General features: G+C 31.6%; 2 protein-coding genes and 1 long non-coding RNA gene across 5 annotated transcripts in view; all 3 read left to right on the top strand.

Annotated features, from left to right (window-relative positions):
* The first annotated feature begins 350 nt into the window (after nt 1–350).
* On the top strand, nt 351–7,960 carry LOC145939482 (ubiquitin-conjugating enzyme E2 Q2). 3 transcript variants are annotated; one of them, XR_014425832.1, is made up of 7 exons: nt 351–731; nt 1,888–2,235; nt 2,316–2,475; nt 2,603–2,754; nt 3,020–3,317; nt 3,400–3,492; nt 7,266–7,960. XR_014425832.1 is itself a non-coding variant. In XM_083043812.1 (6 exons), the coding sequence occupies exons 1-6, from the start codon at nt 570–572 to the stop codon at nt 3,429–3,431; spliced, it is 1,152 nt and encodes a 383-aa protein (XP_082899938.1). In that variant the 5' UTR covers nt 351–569; the 3' UTR covers nt 3,432–7,960. The 3 variants fall into 3 exon arrangements, 1 of the variants encoding a protein (XP_082899938.1); XR_014425830.1 differs by having other exon boundaries at nt 3,400–3,554; XM_083043812.1 differs by having other exon boundaries at nt 3,400–7,960.
* Nucleotides 7,961–9,049: 1,089 nt separating this feature from the next.
* On the top strand, nt 9,050–13,997 carry LOC145939406 (uncharacterized). Its single transcript, XR_014425822.1, has 3 exons — nt 9,050–9,275; nt 9,767–9,899; nt 13,784–13,997. It is a non-coding gene; the product is annotated as an uncharacterized LOC145939406 (long non-coding RNA).
* A 747-nt stretch (nt 13,998–14,744) lies between these two features.
* Nucleotides 14,745–18,609, top strand: part of LOC145939404 (zwei Ig domain protein zig-8) — a 142,214-nt gene continuing 138,349 nt past the window's right edge. Inside the window, exon 1 of the mRNA XM_083043687.1 lies at nt 14,745–14,787. The gene's annotated coding sequence lies outside the window, so the exon portion shown is untranslated. The remainder of the gene's footprint in view (nt 14,788–18,609) is intronic.

Raw genomic sequence — 18,609 nt, 5'->3', positions numbered from 1 at the left:
TTTTATTTTTTATATTTTCTCGAGATTTCGATCAAGAAAAATATGTTTTTTACTTTTATCTCTTACCTTTATCTCCTCCGTTTTTTCTTTCATCTCCAGTGTTATTTTGACTCTTCGAAAGGAACTCAATTCAATTCACAATAACATATAATGAAATTATTTAATTATATTATTTATGTAGAGCGTTTATTTAAAAGAAACTCGGTCGAATCGGTTACGCGTCGATCTGCCGCGTGACTTTTGGCGCACTCGCGACCGGAAGTACGTAACGCTTGACGTTTCGACGGACGGCGGCGCGATGGCGCCACCGGCGGCGGAGTTTAACGAGCCCGCACGAGACTGGCCGAAGCGCAGCTCAGTCGCAGTCGCCATTTTGTCGGGTAGTCATCAGGCTCGTCGTGTGTCGTTCGCCCTCACGTCGGGCGCATTTCGTCCGGTTATTATTTCCGTTTCGGGCGAGAGTAAAAAAAAAAAAAAATAAAATAAACCGTGTGCCGCGCCGAATATTTCCGGATACCCGTAATAAGCACCGCACCGTCAAACGCCAACCCCCCCGCCTCCCCCCGCAAATGGCTTGTCTGAACACCCTCAAGCAGGAAATCAAAACGCTCGAATCCGTCTTCCCTAAGAGCCATGAGAGGTTTCAGATAATGTCTGCGAGCGTCGACGAGCTCAGCTGCAGATTCGTCGGGAAAAATGGGAAGAAGTACGAAATACACGCCAATATCACAGTAAGTGTAACTCTTTCTCGCGCGCGCGCTTCGTATGTGTGTGTGTGTATATATATGTGTATGTGTGCGTGCGCTTTCGACGATCATTAGGCTCTTCGTTGCGTGAGTGCGTGAGTTCATTTCGTCCGAGTAGACACACGCTTGGTGCGTCTGCTCCGGACGGATCCGGACAAAGGAACGACACTCTTCGAGGTATATAATTCCTCGGGGATGCTCGCGGACAGCGAGATTCGCGAATGAAGATATCAGGGCGCTTTTTATTATTTTCCTCTTTTCTCTTTTTCGCCCGATAGCTTGGATCATTTCGACGCTGTTGCGATCGATTTTTTTTTCCGAACATCGTACCTCTTCAGGATCCGAGAATTCGCGTCAGCGGATTTCTAGACAACGCGGTGAAGGTTGACGTTAGAGAGTGACAGGACGGCTTTTTCGCGGAGAGGAGTTATAGTTGCCGTTTTTTCAGTCTTATCAAAATTGTTTTGACACGACGTCAGACGAAAGAGAAAGAGAGAGAGAGAAAAAAGAGAAAGAAAGAAAGAGAGAGAGAGAGAGAGAGAGGACAGACAAAGAAGATTCGCTTTCAAATCTCGCGTCGTACGATGTTTCGCATTTCATTGATCCCGCATATGTCGAATGTCGAATGCAATTTAATTACGAAGCAGAGAATAGCAACGAGAGTTTGATTTTTTTCTTGCTACGCAAGAGCGACTTGTATGCATGTATGTGTGTGTGTATGTACGCGATGTCAGCACGAAGCTGCAATCGAGCGCAATCATTTTGTAATGTATATTGTCCTTCCTTATGATTACTCGTGTAGATATTTCAGCATCTTTCGTGCATCATTTACTCATTAGAAGTCGGTGTGTGTAAATTTCTTTGTGTGTATGTGTGTGTGTGTGTTTTAAATGGTCGTATGCGTGCGCACTTGCGCGATATGTGAATGTGAGAGACAGTCTGTATTGTCTTGTTTTTTTCTTTTATTTTAATACACTAATTTTTAATATATTATTAAATATATTTAACATGCATTTAATATGTATTTTAATATATTTAATATATTCTGAATTCTATTTAATATATTATCAATTCTATATATATTTTCAATTTATTGTTATATATTATAAGAGCTGTATTAATATCAACAATGTTTACGCAGGAAACTTATCCTTCAACACCACCAGTCTGGTTTGCCGAATCCGAAGAGACTAGTGTTACAAACGCTGTACAAATTTTAAGTAATACAACGGGCCGTGACAACCATGTAATCAATCAAGTTGGAATTCTCTTGAAAGAATTATGCAGATTACATTCGTTACCGGAACCGCCAGATGTCGAAAGACTCAGAACTGCTTTGGATCCCTTACGTTTAGGAGGGCCAAACGAAGCTGTGGCGCAAAGGATGGACGCCGAAGATATAGATGATATCGACGAGGACGAAGAGAGTGAGACTGAAGAAGACTTACACTTGGATATGGATGAAGGAGATGCTAATGCTAAGAATAAGGTAAAGAAGGATAAACTTATGATACTGGTCTAATACGCAATTGCTACAGTTGTTATGATCTTAATCATTCAATGGTATAGAGCGAAGAAATGGATTTGGAACATCTTGCAACATTGGAAAGGTTGAGACAGAATCAAAGACAAGACTATTTGAAAGGATCTGTTTGTGGAAGTGTGCAAGCTACTGACAGACTCATGAAAGAACTACGTGATATATATCGAAGTGACAGCTTTAAAAAAGGTATAGTTTTTTAAGATTTTGAAAGAATTTTATGTATACACATGCACACATAATTAAACAAAATTTTAATAAGTGTTATGTCTATTAAACATATGTATTTATATAAACATTTTTCCATTTTTTCCAGGCATGTATAGCATAGAACTAGTAAATGACAGTTTATATGAATGGAATATCAGGTTGATGTGTGTAGATCCTGATTCGCCACTTCATAGCGATCTCATTCTTTTGAAAGAGAAAGAGGGCAAAGACAGTATTCTTCTCAACATGCTTTTCAAGGTATTTTATTATAAAGCTTATGTGACAATAAGCTTATGACAATAAGCTTAAACTTGTATATATTAGAGTTTGTAATTTTTTGAGCAACATTGTGAATCTTTTAACTATGTCAGATATATTGTAATTTTCTTAAACTATATTGAAATTTTCTTAAACTATATTGTAATTTTCTTAAACTTATATATATTAGAGAGTTTGTAATTTTTCGAGCAACTTTGTAAATCTTTTATCTATGTTAGATATATTGAAACATTTTCTTTCATAGGAAACCTACCCATTTGAACCTCCATTTGTAAGAGTTGTACATCCTATCATTTCTGGTGGTTATGTTCTTGTGGGAGGTGCTATTTGTATGGAACTTCTCACAAAACAGGGATGGAGTTCAGCATATACGGTAGAAGCTGTTATAATGCAAATTTCAGCAACGTTAGTTAAGGGAAAAGCACGTATACAGTTCCAAGGATCAGGCGGTGCTGGAAAAGTGTGTGGCGGACAAGGCCAATATAGTTTGGCACGTGCCCAACAGTCATTCAAGTCTCTTGTACAAATACATGAAAAAAATGGTAAGAATTTAACTTATTTTTCTTGCCATACTTGATTTTCATACATTGCATATAGAGTAATTATTGTTTTGTGCGCTGGCAGGTTGGTTCACACCCCCGAAAGAGGATGGCTAATGAACAGCGATTACAAAGTACCGAAAATATGACACATGCTTACAACTGAGACTTTAATTCGGTGTGTGCCCAACAAGTAATTGTTATGATAATGATTTGATACACAAACACAACAGTAACTAGGTAACTTAAGATACTGAATTAATCTATCGTATAATTCCTTTGATGGCTAAAAAAGCTGCCGTATACACTTTGGTTGCGTATCCATATATTTTCGGTCATTAGCTGTTAGTTCGCGAGTTGTATCAATGAATATAAGGTATCACTTCACTTGAAATTGTGATTCTTATATTTCGAGAGAATCCCAATTATTATATTATATATACTATATAGTAATATAATTATATTACTATATAGTAATTTTAGTACTTCCTTGAAGATACATATGTTGTACGTGCGAAACAGTATAAATATTCTAAAAAATGTTTGCGCAATCGTGCTTCCTGTCTTTTTAACGGGAGGAGATTATGTGTGATTAGCATTTTAAATTAATATAATACTGGAGAGATTTTTATGTGTTTCTTTTATTGTTTTATCATTTTGTAAGCATCATTTTCTTTATTTCTTATGAAACAATGATTATTTTCTGTGCAATTAGATTGATATATCTATAGATATACTTTTTTTCTTTCTTTTGTTTTTGTTTTGTTAATGTACGCCGTAAGCAAGTAAAAGTAATGATAGTGAAAATGCATCTCCAAGGAAATCGGATACCGTTTCTTTTTCTCATTTTTGAAATTTTGTCAGATATCTCATAAGTGATATCCAAATTATGCAAACACACAACCAAAGCATTTCTTGGCAAACTATTTGGAAATAAAATGACTAAATGTGTAGAGTATAAGTGTAGCTTTTCATTAGGAGGCTCTAGAGAGTACAATCACAGAAATGACAAAAGTTTCTGCAAACTTTTTAAACTTTGCAATTAAATGTGTTTCGTACAACTAATTTTATCCACATTAATCAAGTCAGATTTCTGACACGAGAAGCGATATTTTTTTACATTTGGCAAATATATAAATAGCATATTTTGTAGCATTAATAGATTAGGCGAAATGTAGAGTCTTATATATTATATACAGCTTGTATTGTATACACACAGCACAGTATAATTAATATAAATATTTATCTTTTGCATAGAAAGTAAGAATGAGGCAGATATCTAATGTATAGATGCTAATAGAAACACATTTCTTTTTTTAAATAGTAAATATTGCAAGAGTTTGTGTTAGTCTTTTCTTTACAATATTATCGCGGAATGTGGCTTATAACTTTCTATAACATCTATATACATATATATATATCCCTTCATTGTAATATTTGAATATAAGAGTTTAAAAGTTATATAGATGTATATAATGATACAAGTACTCTTTAGAGTCTTTTTATCAAAAGACAAATGCAATAGAAGCTTAAAAGTTTTGGTTGTGTGTTTCATCTAAATTCTATTCTTTATTATATCTTCTACATAATTCAATTCGCATGAATATAAAAAAAATGATACATTGTATTTATATATATATGCAAGCTACAATTTTTTAATAAGAGATGTGCGAACTACATATTATTTGCAACAGGATTAATTCTTATGTACAAATTTGTTTTTGAAAATTTGTCGGTTTTGTACAAACGTTAGTATCTAGTAACAGTCGTAATAGAAAATTTCCTTGGACAATTTTATGCATTATGGTAATAATCAATAATCGTTTGCCTAATGCAATAAATGGTCAAAGGTGTTGTGTATTCATTTCTAAAGCGAATTTGTCCATTAGAATTAATAGGAATATTTGTAATGTTTGTAACTTTAGTGAATTTGATTTTTGCTATAAATTATTACATGAAAAATGACCGAATGTCCGTTTTCATAAAAATCGTAATTATATTTGTTGTTGTTAAATGCATTTTTGCATTACGGCATTGAAGTGAAGTCGCTGAAATTGTGAAAATTACAATCATTAATTGGTAATTTTCTTCTAATATTCTTTGAATTTGTATTACAATTCTAAGCATATAATTTGTTTCGTACATACATACATAAATACAAAATGTCCTGATTCATATACATGCATATACACACGTACACATACATACACATATGTACATACACATGCATTCTGTTCCTCCTCGTGCTTCATCTTCCTACGTAAATTCAAGTACGTAATCTTTCTGCACAATCATCATATTCTCATAATTATGAGCAATTACGCTATATTTTTAGTAAGAGTAAAGAAAAAAATCTATATATTCTGTTGTAAATATCATCAATCGTAACGAATGATGGCCGAGTAAACTATTATATTTCAGGGATTTTTATTTCGAATATCATATACTTTGATGATAATAATAATAATTTGTTAGAGTTACGTGTCTCTTTAGTAATTTACCGCGTTTGTTTACTTTCGTTAGGATGAATGGAATATACGAGAATGCCTATTAATCGTATGAAGATGGAGCAGTACATATGTTATTGGCAATAATGCATGTACGATGTAATCAGTACACATGATTATTGATATAACAGAATCGTGTAGCGTGGGGGGATCACTAGTTTGCGGTCGCGGTTGCTGTTTAAATTTCATTTGTGAGCAGATCATATGAGAGAGCGCGCGCACAGTATCGTCATTATAAATAATAGATTCTTAAGTAATAGGTATCCATCGAGCTCGCTGTCAACAGGGGCACCACTATTTGTACAGTCACGCCCATTTTGACACACCGAGTTACTGATTGTTCGACGTCGTTAAACGTTATGTTTCTTTGCCAAAACTCTCTTCATGTCGACTGTTAAGTTTCTTTCCTTTTTTCTTTTTTCTTCGTCTAATGTAACGTCGTGTATAATCGCGGGGAGCAATGTGACAATGTATATTTTTGCTACAAATATCGTTAAGATCCTCTTCGTTTGTCTAACAACATTCGACTCTCGCTGACATTCGTAAAACAATTTCAGAAATTTCAGAGCCTCTACATAAGATCGATGTTACATGCGATTAGTTTAAATTAATTAATTACATTTACGATAAACGAGATACTATATACATATACGATTAACGGGTGAGAGGTGCGTAATAAGATAAGAAATAAAAATGATTCCGCGCAACATGTCTCGGGATTCGTTCCAGACTGAACATTCTGATGAAAAATATATACGCCTAAAAAGAAAAAAAGAAAATAAAATCACAAGTGGAAGTTTGAATTTTAGCCGGATATCACACACAACTGTGAAATGCATTTCTCAAATTTTTAGATTATGCGCAGTGATATAGTTGATAAATTTTTGTTAATATTCGAAAGTGATCTTTCTATTTAAAGACTGATAAAAGTAGAACTTGAACGTTCTTTTTCTTCCACATTATATTTATAAAATGTGTCTTTCACGCGCGGGACTTCGATTCGTGAGCATAAGAATAAAAGGTACTCGAGCAATTTGTCCGCATTGTATGGGATTGAATGGAACTTTCTATATTATATATATTTGTGAATGTGGAACACATATATGAAATTGATTCTTAAAATTTTCGTATCAAGGCATTAGTGCCAATTGGGAAGATTGATATATGTATATATATATAATTTATATAAAAAAATATATATAATATCTATATATTATAATATATTATAATATATTTGTATATATAATATTAATATATATATTATATGTATCTGATCTTCCGAAATGTATTTGTGGCAAAAATAATCGTCTCTAAAGTCTCTTCCAACTTATTTGTTCTACTTTCCACATTTTGTTATTAATGTGGATACATTTGTTTATTATGTGTTAAGTAATTATCAAATGATCGATTGATGTAATGACGAATTGTTTCTTTTTGTTTAAAGGGAGAGCACCCGGTTCACGCGGAACATAAATAAGGTGACCGAAGCCTGATATATAAAGTATGATACAAGCATGATATGGAAATCATTACATCCACATGTACCTGGTTCCGCATTCTAATCAAGATAGCACGAGAAGTAATAATCTACGTTTCGCTTGAACCGTGGTATTTTTGATCCATTTGATACTCGGGATATAACTGACTTTGTGTATCATGTTAAGTATATGGTATAACTTAACTCTCATATTGTAACATTTTCTGACGAGGGTATAGACTTTCGAATCGAAGCAGCGTGTGTCGTGCACGTCGAGAGAGAAACTGCGAAATTCCTCACATTTTTTTTTTAGTTTCTATCGCAGCTTTTACGAATCCGCAATTTTTTTTCTTTCTTTTCTCTCTCGTACATATATCGTTCTTATGTACCTTCTCGACGTGGACGATGTTCGAGTCTAAACCCATAAGTTAACTTATGTCTCTACTCTGTCCGCGTACCTATTTGCGTAATTAACTCATCGGTCAATCGAGAAAGATCGATTAATTTTTGTTAATCGGTCGGGTCGTCTCATTGTCAATATCTCTATAATCTTAAGATTACTCTACGTATCTTAAATCTGCTCCACTTGTATATTGTACCATTATGATTTTTTTTTGAGTGAAAATTTTTATAATTCTAATATATCGAGCATTATATTTTTTTTTCTCTTTTCCTCTCTTTTTCTTTCTTTCTCTATCTTTCTCGCTTTTTTTTCTCTGTATCTTTTTTCTTTCTCTCTCTCACACACACAATTTCATGTTAAGTTACGTTAATTATTGTTTAGGAAAACGCTACGAAAAATACAGAAAATAAAAGATTTTAATAAAAAAGGATGATCTGAGGATTGTATATAGACGTCCCTTTTTTCATATTTTATATATGTATAAGTATAATGAAGAATGCTTTTACATATTATTGCGTCTCCCATAACTCCAACATGATTAAATACATCTTCACGTATCGTAATTATAAAAAAATGTGTGCAATCTAATATGGCTAATTAAATGTGCGATATGTTCTCTTCTTTTTTCTTTTAATTATTGCGAATTTTGAATTATTTATTATTTATTATAGAGAATTACAGATTGTATAAGATTAATAACATGATTTTTTATTCTAAATCATATGCGAATTAATAAATTACTGAATAATATTGCACACTATGTATTGAATTTTTATTTATTATATAATAATTTATTATATCGCATACGATCTAGCATGAAAAATCGAAAATGTGTGCGATCTAATATGGCTAATTAAACGTGCGATATGTTTTCTTCTTCTTTTAATTATTGCGAATTTTGAATTATTCATTATGAGAATTATAGAAAATTACAGATTGTATAAAATCAATAACACGATTTTTTATTCTAAATCATATGCGAATTAATATATTACTAAATAATATTGCACACTATGTATTGAATTTTTAATAATTTTTTATTTATTATATAATAATTTATTATATCGCATATAATCTAGCATGAAAAATCGAAAATGTGTGCAATCTAATATGGCTAATTAAACGCGCGATATGTTTCTCTTTTTTTTTTCTTTTAATTATTGTGAATTTTAAATTATTTATTATGAGAATTATTAGAGAATTACGGAGTGTATAAAATCAATAACACGATTTTTCATTCTAAATCACATGCGAACTATAATAAATTACTGTATAATAATAGTATTGCACACTATGTATTGAATTTTTAATAATTTTTTATTTATTATATAATAATAATTTATTATATACCGCGTACGATCTAGCATGAAAAATCGAATTGCGCGCTTAAATGATGATGAAACCCTATGAAAAATACATTAGAGAGGAATCGAATCGTTCGATCAATGGATCGATTAATCGAACTCGCGACTGTATTCAACATGCATCGAGACTCGCGGAAGTATAGTATCATCGAGGTCTTCGTGGGATGCGGATTGTTGGAGCAGGACAAATCCTTTCACTGCGTAAATCATGTACGTATAGAGCTTTAAAATCAAAAGTATAACGCATAATGCACGTATAACGCAGTTAAAAGTATAACGCACATTATACGAAACATAAAATGTAACCTCAAATGTCCAATGTGGAATGTAAATGTCGGCGAGAGACGGTTAATGTGTGTATTGTTTTATATCTGACGCCCTCTCATATATAGAAATATTTATATTATGTTAACATGACTTGATGTTATGTATAAAATGTATTCATGTTAATCAATGATGATGGACAATTTGAAACAAGTAATATATCGCATGTGCTATAAGCGAAAGAATTAATTATGTATGTAAAATATATCGGCCGTATATGATTTTGCTGTCGTGACGTCATATGACGCGATAGTTCGGACAACGTTATGAAGTTGCCGCGGATTCCACAGTAGTAGTAAGAACAAATCGCGCCAATTGCTCGCGTGAAATGTCGGTGCGTATTTCGTGGACGTTAATTCCTGCGTTTTTTCTCGCAGATTCTTCTCCTTCTCGTGAGATCCCACTTCCTAAGCGAGCATTATTAAATGTGCATGTCTTCGTTGATGGAGAGCGGGAATATCACAATCAGATTGAGCAGGCACATTTGGACATGGCAAGGTACAGCAATTGGTGAGTCAAATTATTTGTTACATACTTCGATCGAGCGAAATTTCGCCTGCGATGGTTAAAGAGCGTTCGGAATATTTATTGAATTTTGTGAGAGGCGGTTCGTCTCTTTCTTTGATATGGAAGCCAGAAAGATTTTCATATAAATGAATCATGTTTTCCCAATGATCTCGATTTCAATGCCGATATAAACGAAGCGTGAATTTCTTTCGCTTGTAAAATTTTGTACCGATTTTCCGCTTTATCTACGCACGCAGGTGCATGCAATTGCATCTCTCTAGAATATTTTCGTAATTGTGAAAATACAAATTTATTTCTGGTTTTATCCTCGCGAGAGGTGAGAGGTAAATAAAATTACAGGCATTTTCCTGTTAAAGAAAGAAAGAGAAGCGAAGATAATATTTAATCCCGACTATTGAGTTTTTGTGCGAGATTTGCACAACGTTCTGTTTACGAGAAGCATGAAATGTGCTGATTGAATTTTACTTATTTTCTGGCTTTGAGCTAGTACGAATTTAATTAGCAATTTTCTTGTAACATTAACAACGTATTAAAAAAGATTTTATTTTTCATCATTTTTTATTTATTAATTGTCTCATCAAAAAACAATGTTTTTTTTTTTTTAGATAAATACTTGTATAAAGTAATTTTAGTAAAATCTTTGTTATAACACAAAATTAGACTAATTGAAACAAAAAAAAACAAACAAAAAAAAAATCAATTATATTCGGAGCAGCTTTTTATAACGTTTCTCTTTTATATAAAAATATATAAATATATTGAAATTAGTATGACTTTATTTAGCAATTTTTTTGTAATATTAACAACGTATTAAAAAGATTGTTTTTTAAATTATTTTTTATTTATTAATTGTCTCATCAAAAAACAATATGTTTTTTCAGATTAATAATTGTATAAAGTAACTTGAATAAAATATCTTATTAATACAAGATTAGACTTATTAAAGCAAAAAAAAAAAAAAAAAAAATCAGTTATATTCAGAGCATAAAGCTTTGTAGAATGTTTCTCTTTTATATAAAAGTATTAGAACAATTCCTCGATTATTCGATTATATTCCTATATAAAAAAGAATGATATATTTATATAAAGTTTGTTTAAAGCGTTAATTCCCTAATTAAATTTTAAAATAAAAATATGTTATAAAAATTAAAATAATAACGTTATAAATAATATGTTATAATTATAACATATTATTTAAAACATTATTATTTTAGTTTTTATAACATATTATTTTAAAAATTAATTAGCAAATTATCTCTTTAATTAGCTGATTTCTGTAAAAAAATTAAGGTGTTAATTTGTTAAATAAATTTTAAAATATAAATATGTTATAAAAACTAAAGTAATAATATATTTTAAATAATATGTTTTAATGCCTTATCTGCGAATATTTTTTGACAATTATCAACTGATTTCTGTCAAAAAATATTAATCGCACATAAGGCATGATAACATTTTATTTACAACATATTACTACTATTTTAAATTTTAAAATAATAATATGTTATGAAAATTAAAATAATAATATGTTTGAAATAATATATTATAATTTTTTAAACTTGATTAAAATTTTTAACAGTTATCAGCTGATTCTGTCAAAAAATATTAATCGGAGATAAGGCATTATAACATATTATTTACAACCACTAGCGGATCCTGACGTCGATAATGGGGGGGTTTTGCAAAATTATTTTATTTAATATTTTTGGTTTCATGATTAGCTTTTATTCCAGGATCAACGACGTCGATAGCTCTTTAATGTTTGTTTTTCTTTATTTATATTTTTTAAACAAATTCAGCAAAACAGTTTCTTTTAATTTGCAAGGGGAGGGGGGTTTAACCCCCCAGGATACGCCAGTGTATATATATATATATATATATATATATATTATATAGATATAAAGAATTTCTCGCCTAATTATTTTCATGCAACGAAATTATCTCATTATTTCATCCTATGTCTGACTTAATCTAAACTTAACTCCTTGAATGCGTAATGAGTATAATTTCCAGTGTATCTTATACATACATATTGTATATATTATATAGATATAAAGAATTTCGCCTAATTATTTTCGTGCAACGAAATTATCTCATCATTTCGTCCTATGTCTGACTTAATCTAAACTTAACTCCTTGAATGCGTAATGAGTATAATTTCCAGTGTAGCTTATACTTTTATATATATATATATATATATATATATATATAAAATATATAAAATATATATATATAAAATATATGTATATATATATAAAAGTATAAGATACACTGTAAATTATACTCATTACGCATTCAAGGAGTTAAGTTTAGATTAAGTCAGACATAAGATGAAATGATGAGATAATTTCATGCACGAAAATAATTAGGCGAAATTCTTTATATATATATATATATATATATATATATATAATATATATATAATATGTGTATGTATAAGATACACTGTAAATTATACTCATTACGCATTCAAGGAGTTAAGTTTAGATTAAGTCAGACATAGGACGAAATGATGAGATAATTTCATACACGAAAATAATTAGGCGAAATTCTTTATATACATATATATATATATATATATATATAATATATACAATATGTATGTATAAGATACACTGTAAATTATACTTATTACGCATTCAAGGAGTTAAGTATAGATTAAGTCAGACATAGGACGAAATGATGAGATAATTTTGTTGTACGAAAATAATTAGGCGAAATACTTTGTATCTATATAATGTATATTATATATAGATATAATATATATTTTATATAGATATAATATATATTATATATATATTATATAGATTTAAAGAATTTCACCTAATAATTTTCGTGCAATGAAATTATCTCATCATTTCGTCCTATGTCTGACTTAATCTATACTTAACTCTTTGAATGCGTAATGAGTATAATTTACAGTGTATCTTATACTTATATATATACACTAGCCGATCCTGACGTCGATAGCTTTTTTATGTTTGTTTTTCTTTATTTATATTTTTCAAACAAATTCAGCAAAACTGTTTCTTTTAATTTGCAGGGGAGGGGTTTAACCCCCCCCCACTCCCCCAGGATCCGCCAGTGTTTACAACATATTACTATTTTAATTTTTTTAACATATATATTATTATTTTAAAATTTAATTAGCAAATTAATGCTTTAATCAGCTGATTTCTGTTAAAAAATATTAATATAGGGTTAATTTGCTAATTAAATTTTAAAGTAATAATATATGTTATAAAAATTAAAATAGTAATATGTTGTAAATAATACGTTATAATGCCTTATCTGCAATTAATATTTTTCGACAGTTATCAGCTGATTTCTGTCAAAAAATATTAATTGCAGATAAGGCATTATAACATTTGATTTACAACATATTATTATTTTACATTTTATAACATATTATATATTATTATTTTAAAACTTAATTAGTATATTAACGTTTTATTTATATTTCTTGACAGAGAGAGAAATCAGTTGATTAAAGCGTTAATTGGCTAATTAAACTTTAAAATAATAATATATATATATATATATGTTATAAAAATTAAAATAATAATATGTTGTAAATTGTAAATAATATGTTGTAATACTTTATTCTTGATTAATATTTTTGACAGAAATCAGCTGATAACTGTCAAAAATATTATAACATATTATTTAAAACATATTATTATTTTAATTTTTGTAACATATTATTTTAAAAATTAATTAGCAAGTTAACGCTTTAATCAGCTAATTTCTGTCAAAAAATATTAATAAATTAAAAATTTGCCAATTAAATTCTAAAATAATAATGTGTTATAAAAATTAAAGTAGTAATATTTTATTTTATTTTATTTTATTTGTGTATGTTACAGGTAGCATTGCTGATAAGCTGCGCGCGAGTTTGGCTGCGAAATTCTCGTGTGTCGAACGGACGTTGATTCGTGTGATTATAGTTTTCGCATCGTTATTTCTCATTGCGCAATGTACGCGAAATACGCGTGCGATTCACGCGTCGTGTCGGGAGTGTCGTGTAAAGTATCGGGCGATCGTAATTATTCGTGTTTTCGCGAGTGTCGTGAGTGCCTACCATGGACCAAGGGAGAAGGAGGAGGCCTGGAGGCATCGGGCGACAGCGGGACAACTGTAAGGTATGCAAAATGAATATATAATATTTATTTTAAGAAATATATAATTTTGTTATATTTGTTTAAGTATTTCTATATATATGTTTTTTATTTGTTATTATAGGTAAGCATTAGTAATAAGAGAGGAGGAGAAGGCCTGGGGAGGCATTGGGCGATAGTGGAGAAATTGCGAGGTAAGCAAAATAATTATATAATAACATTTCTTTTAAGAAACATATAATTTTTTTTTAAATATCTCCCTATATATATATTTTTTTTTATTTGTTACAGGTAGTATTGCTGATAAGCTGCGCGTGAGTTTGACTGTGAAATTCTCGAGTGTCGAACGGACGTTGATTCGTGCGGTTATAGTTTTTGCATCGTTATTTCTCATTGCGCAATGTACGCGAAATTCACGCGTCGCGTCGGGAGTGCCGTGTAAAGTGTCGGGCGATCGTAATTATTCGTGTTTTCGGGAGTGTCGTGAGTGCTACCATGGACCAAGAGAGGAGGAGGAGGAGGCCCGGGGAGGCATCGGGCGACAGCGAAGCTATAAGGTATGCAAAATATCTAAAAACATTTTTCTTAAACTGCATTGAAATATTTGACTCTTTCCAGATTTTCAAAACACCCCTGTACACACACATACACACCCCTCCCCTCCCACACACACATGTATATACATAATTTGAATATTTTGTTTTCAGATCTATGTGTGTGCTGTGTACTTCAACTCCGCTATTGCATGATTGGTGAGTGAGAAATTGTTTATTTCGATCGAGTTGAAAGTATTATAACATCCCTTTCTAAAAAATGCATGCAAGTTCTCGCAAATATTGTTGCATCTTTTTTGCGATGCTTATTGACTATCTTGATTCGCATTGTGCATTATATTTGTAGCATTGAGAGGCTATCATCGCGAGAGTTAGTAGTTTGACAGTTTGTTGAATAGTAAAATAAAATTAAATAAAATAATATATATTAAAATAACATGTTATAATACTTAAAACTCGATAATATGTTTGATAATTATTAATTGATTTTTGACAAAAAATATTATATAAAAGCATTATAAGTCAATTTTCAAGTTTAAATTTTCCGCGTGTGCATTGTATATACATATATATAGTATAATGCACACGCTGAAAATTTAGACTTGAAAATTAATTTTGCGTATCAAAATTGATATATTCATATCAAATTGATATATATATATATATATATATATATATATATTTCATAGAGAATATGTTATATTTAAATTAAATAACGAATCTATCTGCCAAGAAAAATATTCTATATGCACTCGTGATTGCACAAAGAGTATTTCAGAAATGCCGATGTGCATTTGGCTCACGCGATTAGTTTGCACAAAATTCACTGATATTGCCTGCATTGTTTATGACATTATGTTGTTGCGGACGCGCGTGCATTGAAAGATTCACATACGTTCAAGTAATTTGATCAAGCTAATTTCCTCTGCTCTAATTCTCTCTGAAACGGAGAACGAACATTTTCGGTTATCGTGGTAATCGTGGCTGCCACGGTCGTTCGGATTAATTTGCCACGAATCGCTTTATGTGGAATTAATTAGCTCGACGATCTACAAAAGGAAATCTCAAAAGTTTTCAATATTGAAATATCCCTGAGTGAGTGTAAGAGCGTCAAGTTAAGATTCTATCCAAGTAAAGTTCGTTTATAATTAGTTGGATCGGAGATTACATTAGATTGAATTAGATTAATTGAGGGAAGAGTTTGTCATTGAAATTTACGTTTCAAAATTATTCTTTTTTAATCGTTTATAGTTCAAAAAGTATATAATTAAACATTGATAAAAGACTCATTTGTTTGAGAAAATAATTTTATTTTTGACGAAAAGATGTTGTGAAATTAAACGCGGTTTTATTGCCAAATATAATTGCTTTAAAAATTAAAATTAATTAAAAAATTAAAAACTTAATTGCAAATTTAATTTATCTTTTGTAAATTTAATGTTAAATTCGTAAATATTATCATTCGTATAATTATTTATAAATTATATAGAATAGGTAAATAAATACACGAATATATTATATAACATAATAGATATAGGTAAATAGATTGTAATTCTGAAGAAATGCGAGTTTATCCAGAGAAACTGTTGGGAGACAGCCTCGTATTCGACCGGCCATAAACAATTTTGCGAATGCATGCGAGAGATGCACTTAAACGCGGATAATACGTTGAATCACGAGCAGAGGGTAATAGAGCGGCGCTTGTAACTCGAATATTAACAGGGCCTTTGGCGCGATTCAATCGCGGGGTGGATGGGTGGGTGCATTAACCCAAAATAGGATATTCCAATGCTGACTCGTTGATCCCCGATCGTTCTACTGATTCTCGTGGCATCTTCCGTTTCACGGAGCCGCGTTTGCGACATCGGACATTGGCCGCAGGTGCGCAAACAAGTCCGTATATATATGTATACGTTGGGACTCGCACGTACATGATGCGCGCCCGTATGTGTCGGTGAATCTACACCTTCGCCACGAGCTAGGCCAAGTATCAACAGGTGCTGTCAGTCGTTGTTTCGCTTAATCGGTTTCTATTCTACTCGAGACTTCTAAGCTCCGTTTGGCAATTCGTGACACTCCCCTGGGAGGATCTTACAAGCGAACCTCGCAGAATTTTGCTTTTGAAGAAACTTTATGCATATATAGGAGGAAATAAATAAATAAATTTAGATATTTTTAGTTGCGACTTGAAAACGATTGTAAAACTACCCTTCATATGTAGAGCGGCTCTTTACTTTTCTCGATATATATCTCGAAAAATATTGGAAATATCGAAAAATATTTTACACAAAAGTTTTACGGTAAAAACAGCTATATATGATAATATTTTGCAGAAATAATTTTTAATCTGAAAAAAATTATTTTTCTAAAATTTTATTAATATGATTAAATAGAGATATGTTTACTGCGATACTTTTGTGTAAAACATTTTTTGATATCACGTATATCTTTCGAGATGTATCAAGAAAAGTCGTTTTATATGAGAAATGTTTTTTGGGTCGCAATTAAAAATTTTAAATTCTATTCTTTATTCCCCTTACTGTGTAAAATTTTATCAAAATCAGAATTATCGGGTTTATGAGGTTCCCTTGTTAGACTTTTTGCGCTAGTTTATGCAGAGTCCGATCATGCAGCTTGTTAAAACTATGTAAACTAAATAACGCGATAACAAGGAAAAGTAATTTTCGAGAATTTGCAGGCGAATTCAAGTGCAATAATATATAATTGTCACCAGTATAATTTAACTCGAGATTTATTTTTCGCAACTCATGTATTTTAGGAATTTAGATAAAAAAAGTATATTTTTTAAAAAAGTTTATATTTCAACTTGCTTTTTTCCCTTTGAAATAAAAAACGATTCCGCCTGTAACATAGAGAGATCGTGAGTTTTGCTTTTTAGTTTTTTTTTTAAGCGTCAATTCGGTCTATTTTTCTCCGCTCCGGCCAATTTTATACCACTTGATTCACGCTCCGGCCAATTTTATACCACTTGATTCACGTGTAATTGAAGATATGTCCCTCCACTCCGAAGTGAAACAGTAATAAAACGCGTCGTAAGCGCGGTCGGCAACGAGATAAGTTTGGCATTCATTCCGTTCGCCAACGCTAAGCCCATTCTGAGATTGAATCCCGCAAAACTGACTGCGTCACAGTGTTATAATTAATTTATAATACCTCTAATTGCGCAGGCCATGTCGGATGTGGCTGTCCCGACATTTAATTTGCTTGCTAATTAAACAGGCTGCGCCCTGTTGGGGCGCAACGTGCGACCATTCCGCGATGGTTTCTACCCCAGATTTACTCTTTTGAAATGCAATCGCTCGATTTTGCGCTCGTACCTCACATTCTGCGATTGTAATAAAAATAAACGCGAGCGCGTTATTTAACAGCGAGATGCGTGCAAAAATATATGAAGCGGTAATTAGAAAAGAATAGAAAAAAATTCCCTCTGAGATATTACCGCGTTATATCGTTATATTATTATATTATCGCAAATATCGTCGGAGAGTTTCTCATTTAGTTCTCGAGAGAGGAGAGTCCTCTCATGAATATTTCTCATTTCCACGCGGCAAAAGGGGCAGAGGAAGAGCGAAGGGGTGGACGTAGAGAGCGTTTCTCTATCTTACATCGCGCTGCAGATATGCCATGCTATGCTATTGCAGCTTGCCGCTGTCACGTTTTCTCACACCTGCAGTCCATTACATCTTCCCGATGATTCGTGAGGCATTCGTAGTTCCGATTCGTGCTTTTCACCACTACGTGTCCAGCATAGTTTCGCGCGCGAGGAGAGAGAGAGAAAGAGAGAAAGAGAGACGTAATATGTTGGTAAAATTGCAGTCGCTTGAGCGTTATGTCGGGCATGAAAATGGCACGCACCCTCCTCCCCTGCAATCCCCCTCTGACCGACGGAAATACAGAAAGCTATTACACGCGAGATTATATATAATATAATAATAATAATAATAATAATAATATGAGATACTTACGGTGTATTATCTATATATTAATGTGCAATATATG

This window comes from Prenolepis imparis, unplaced genomic scaffold, assembly GCF_030444845.1.
Source record: "Prenolepis imparis isolate NDT839.2.m4 unplaced genomic scaffold, iyPreImpa1.0 SCAF_8, whole genome shotgun sequence".
NCBI classification, from domain to species: Eukaryota; Metazoa; Arthropoda; class Insecta; order Hymenoptera; family Formicidae; genus Prenolepis; species Prenolepis imparis.
This window is presented reverse-complemented; position numbering and strand designations above follow the sequence as displayed.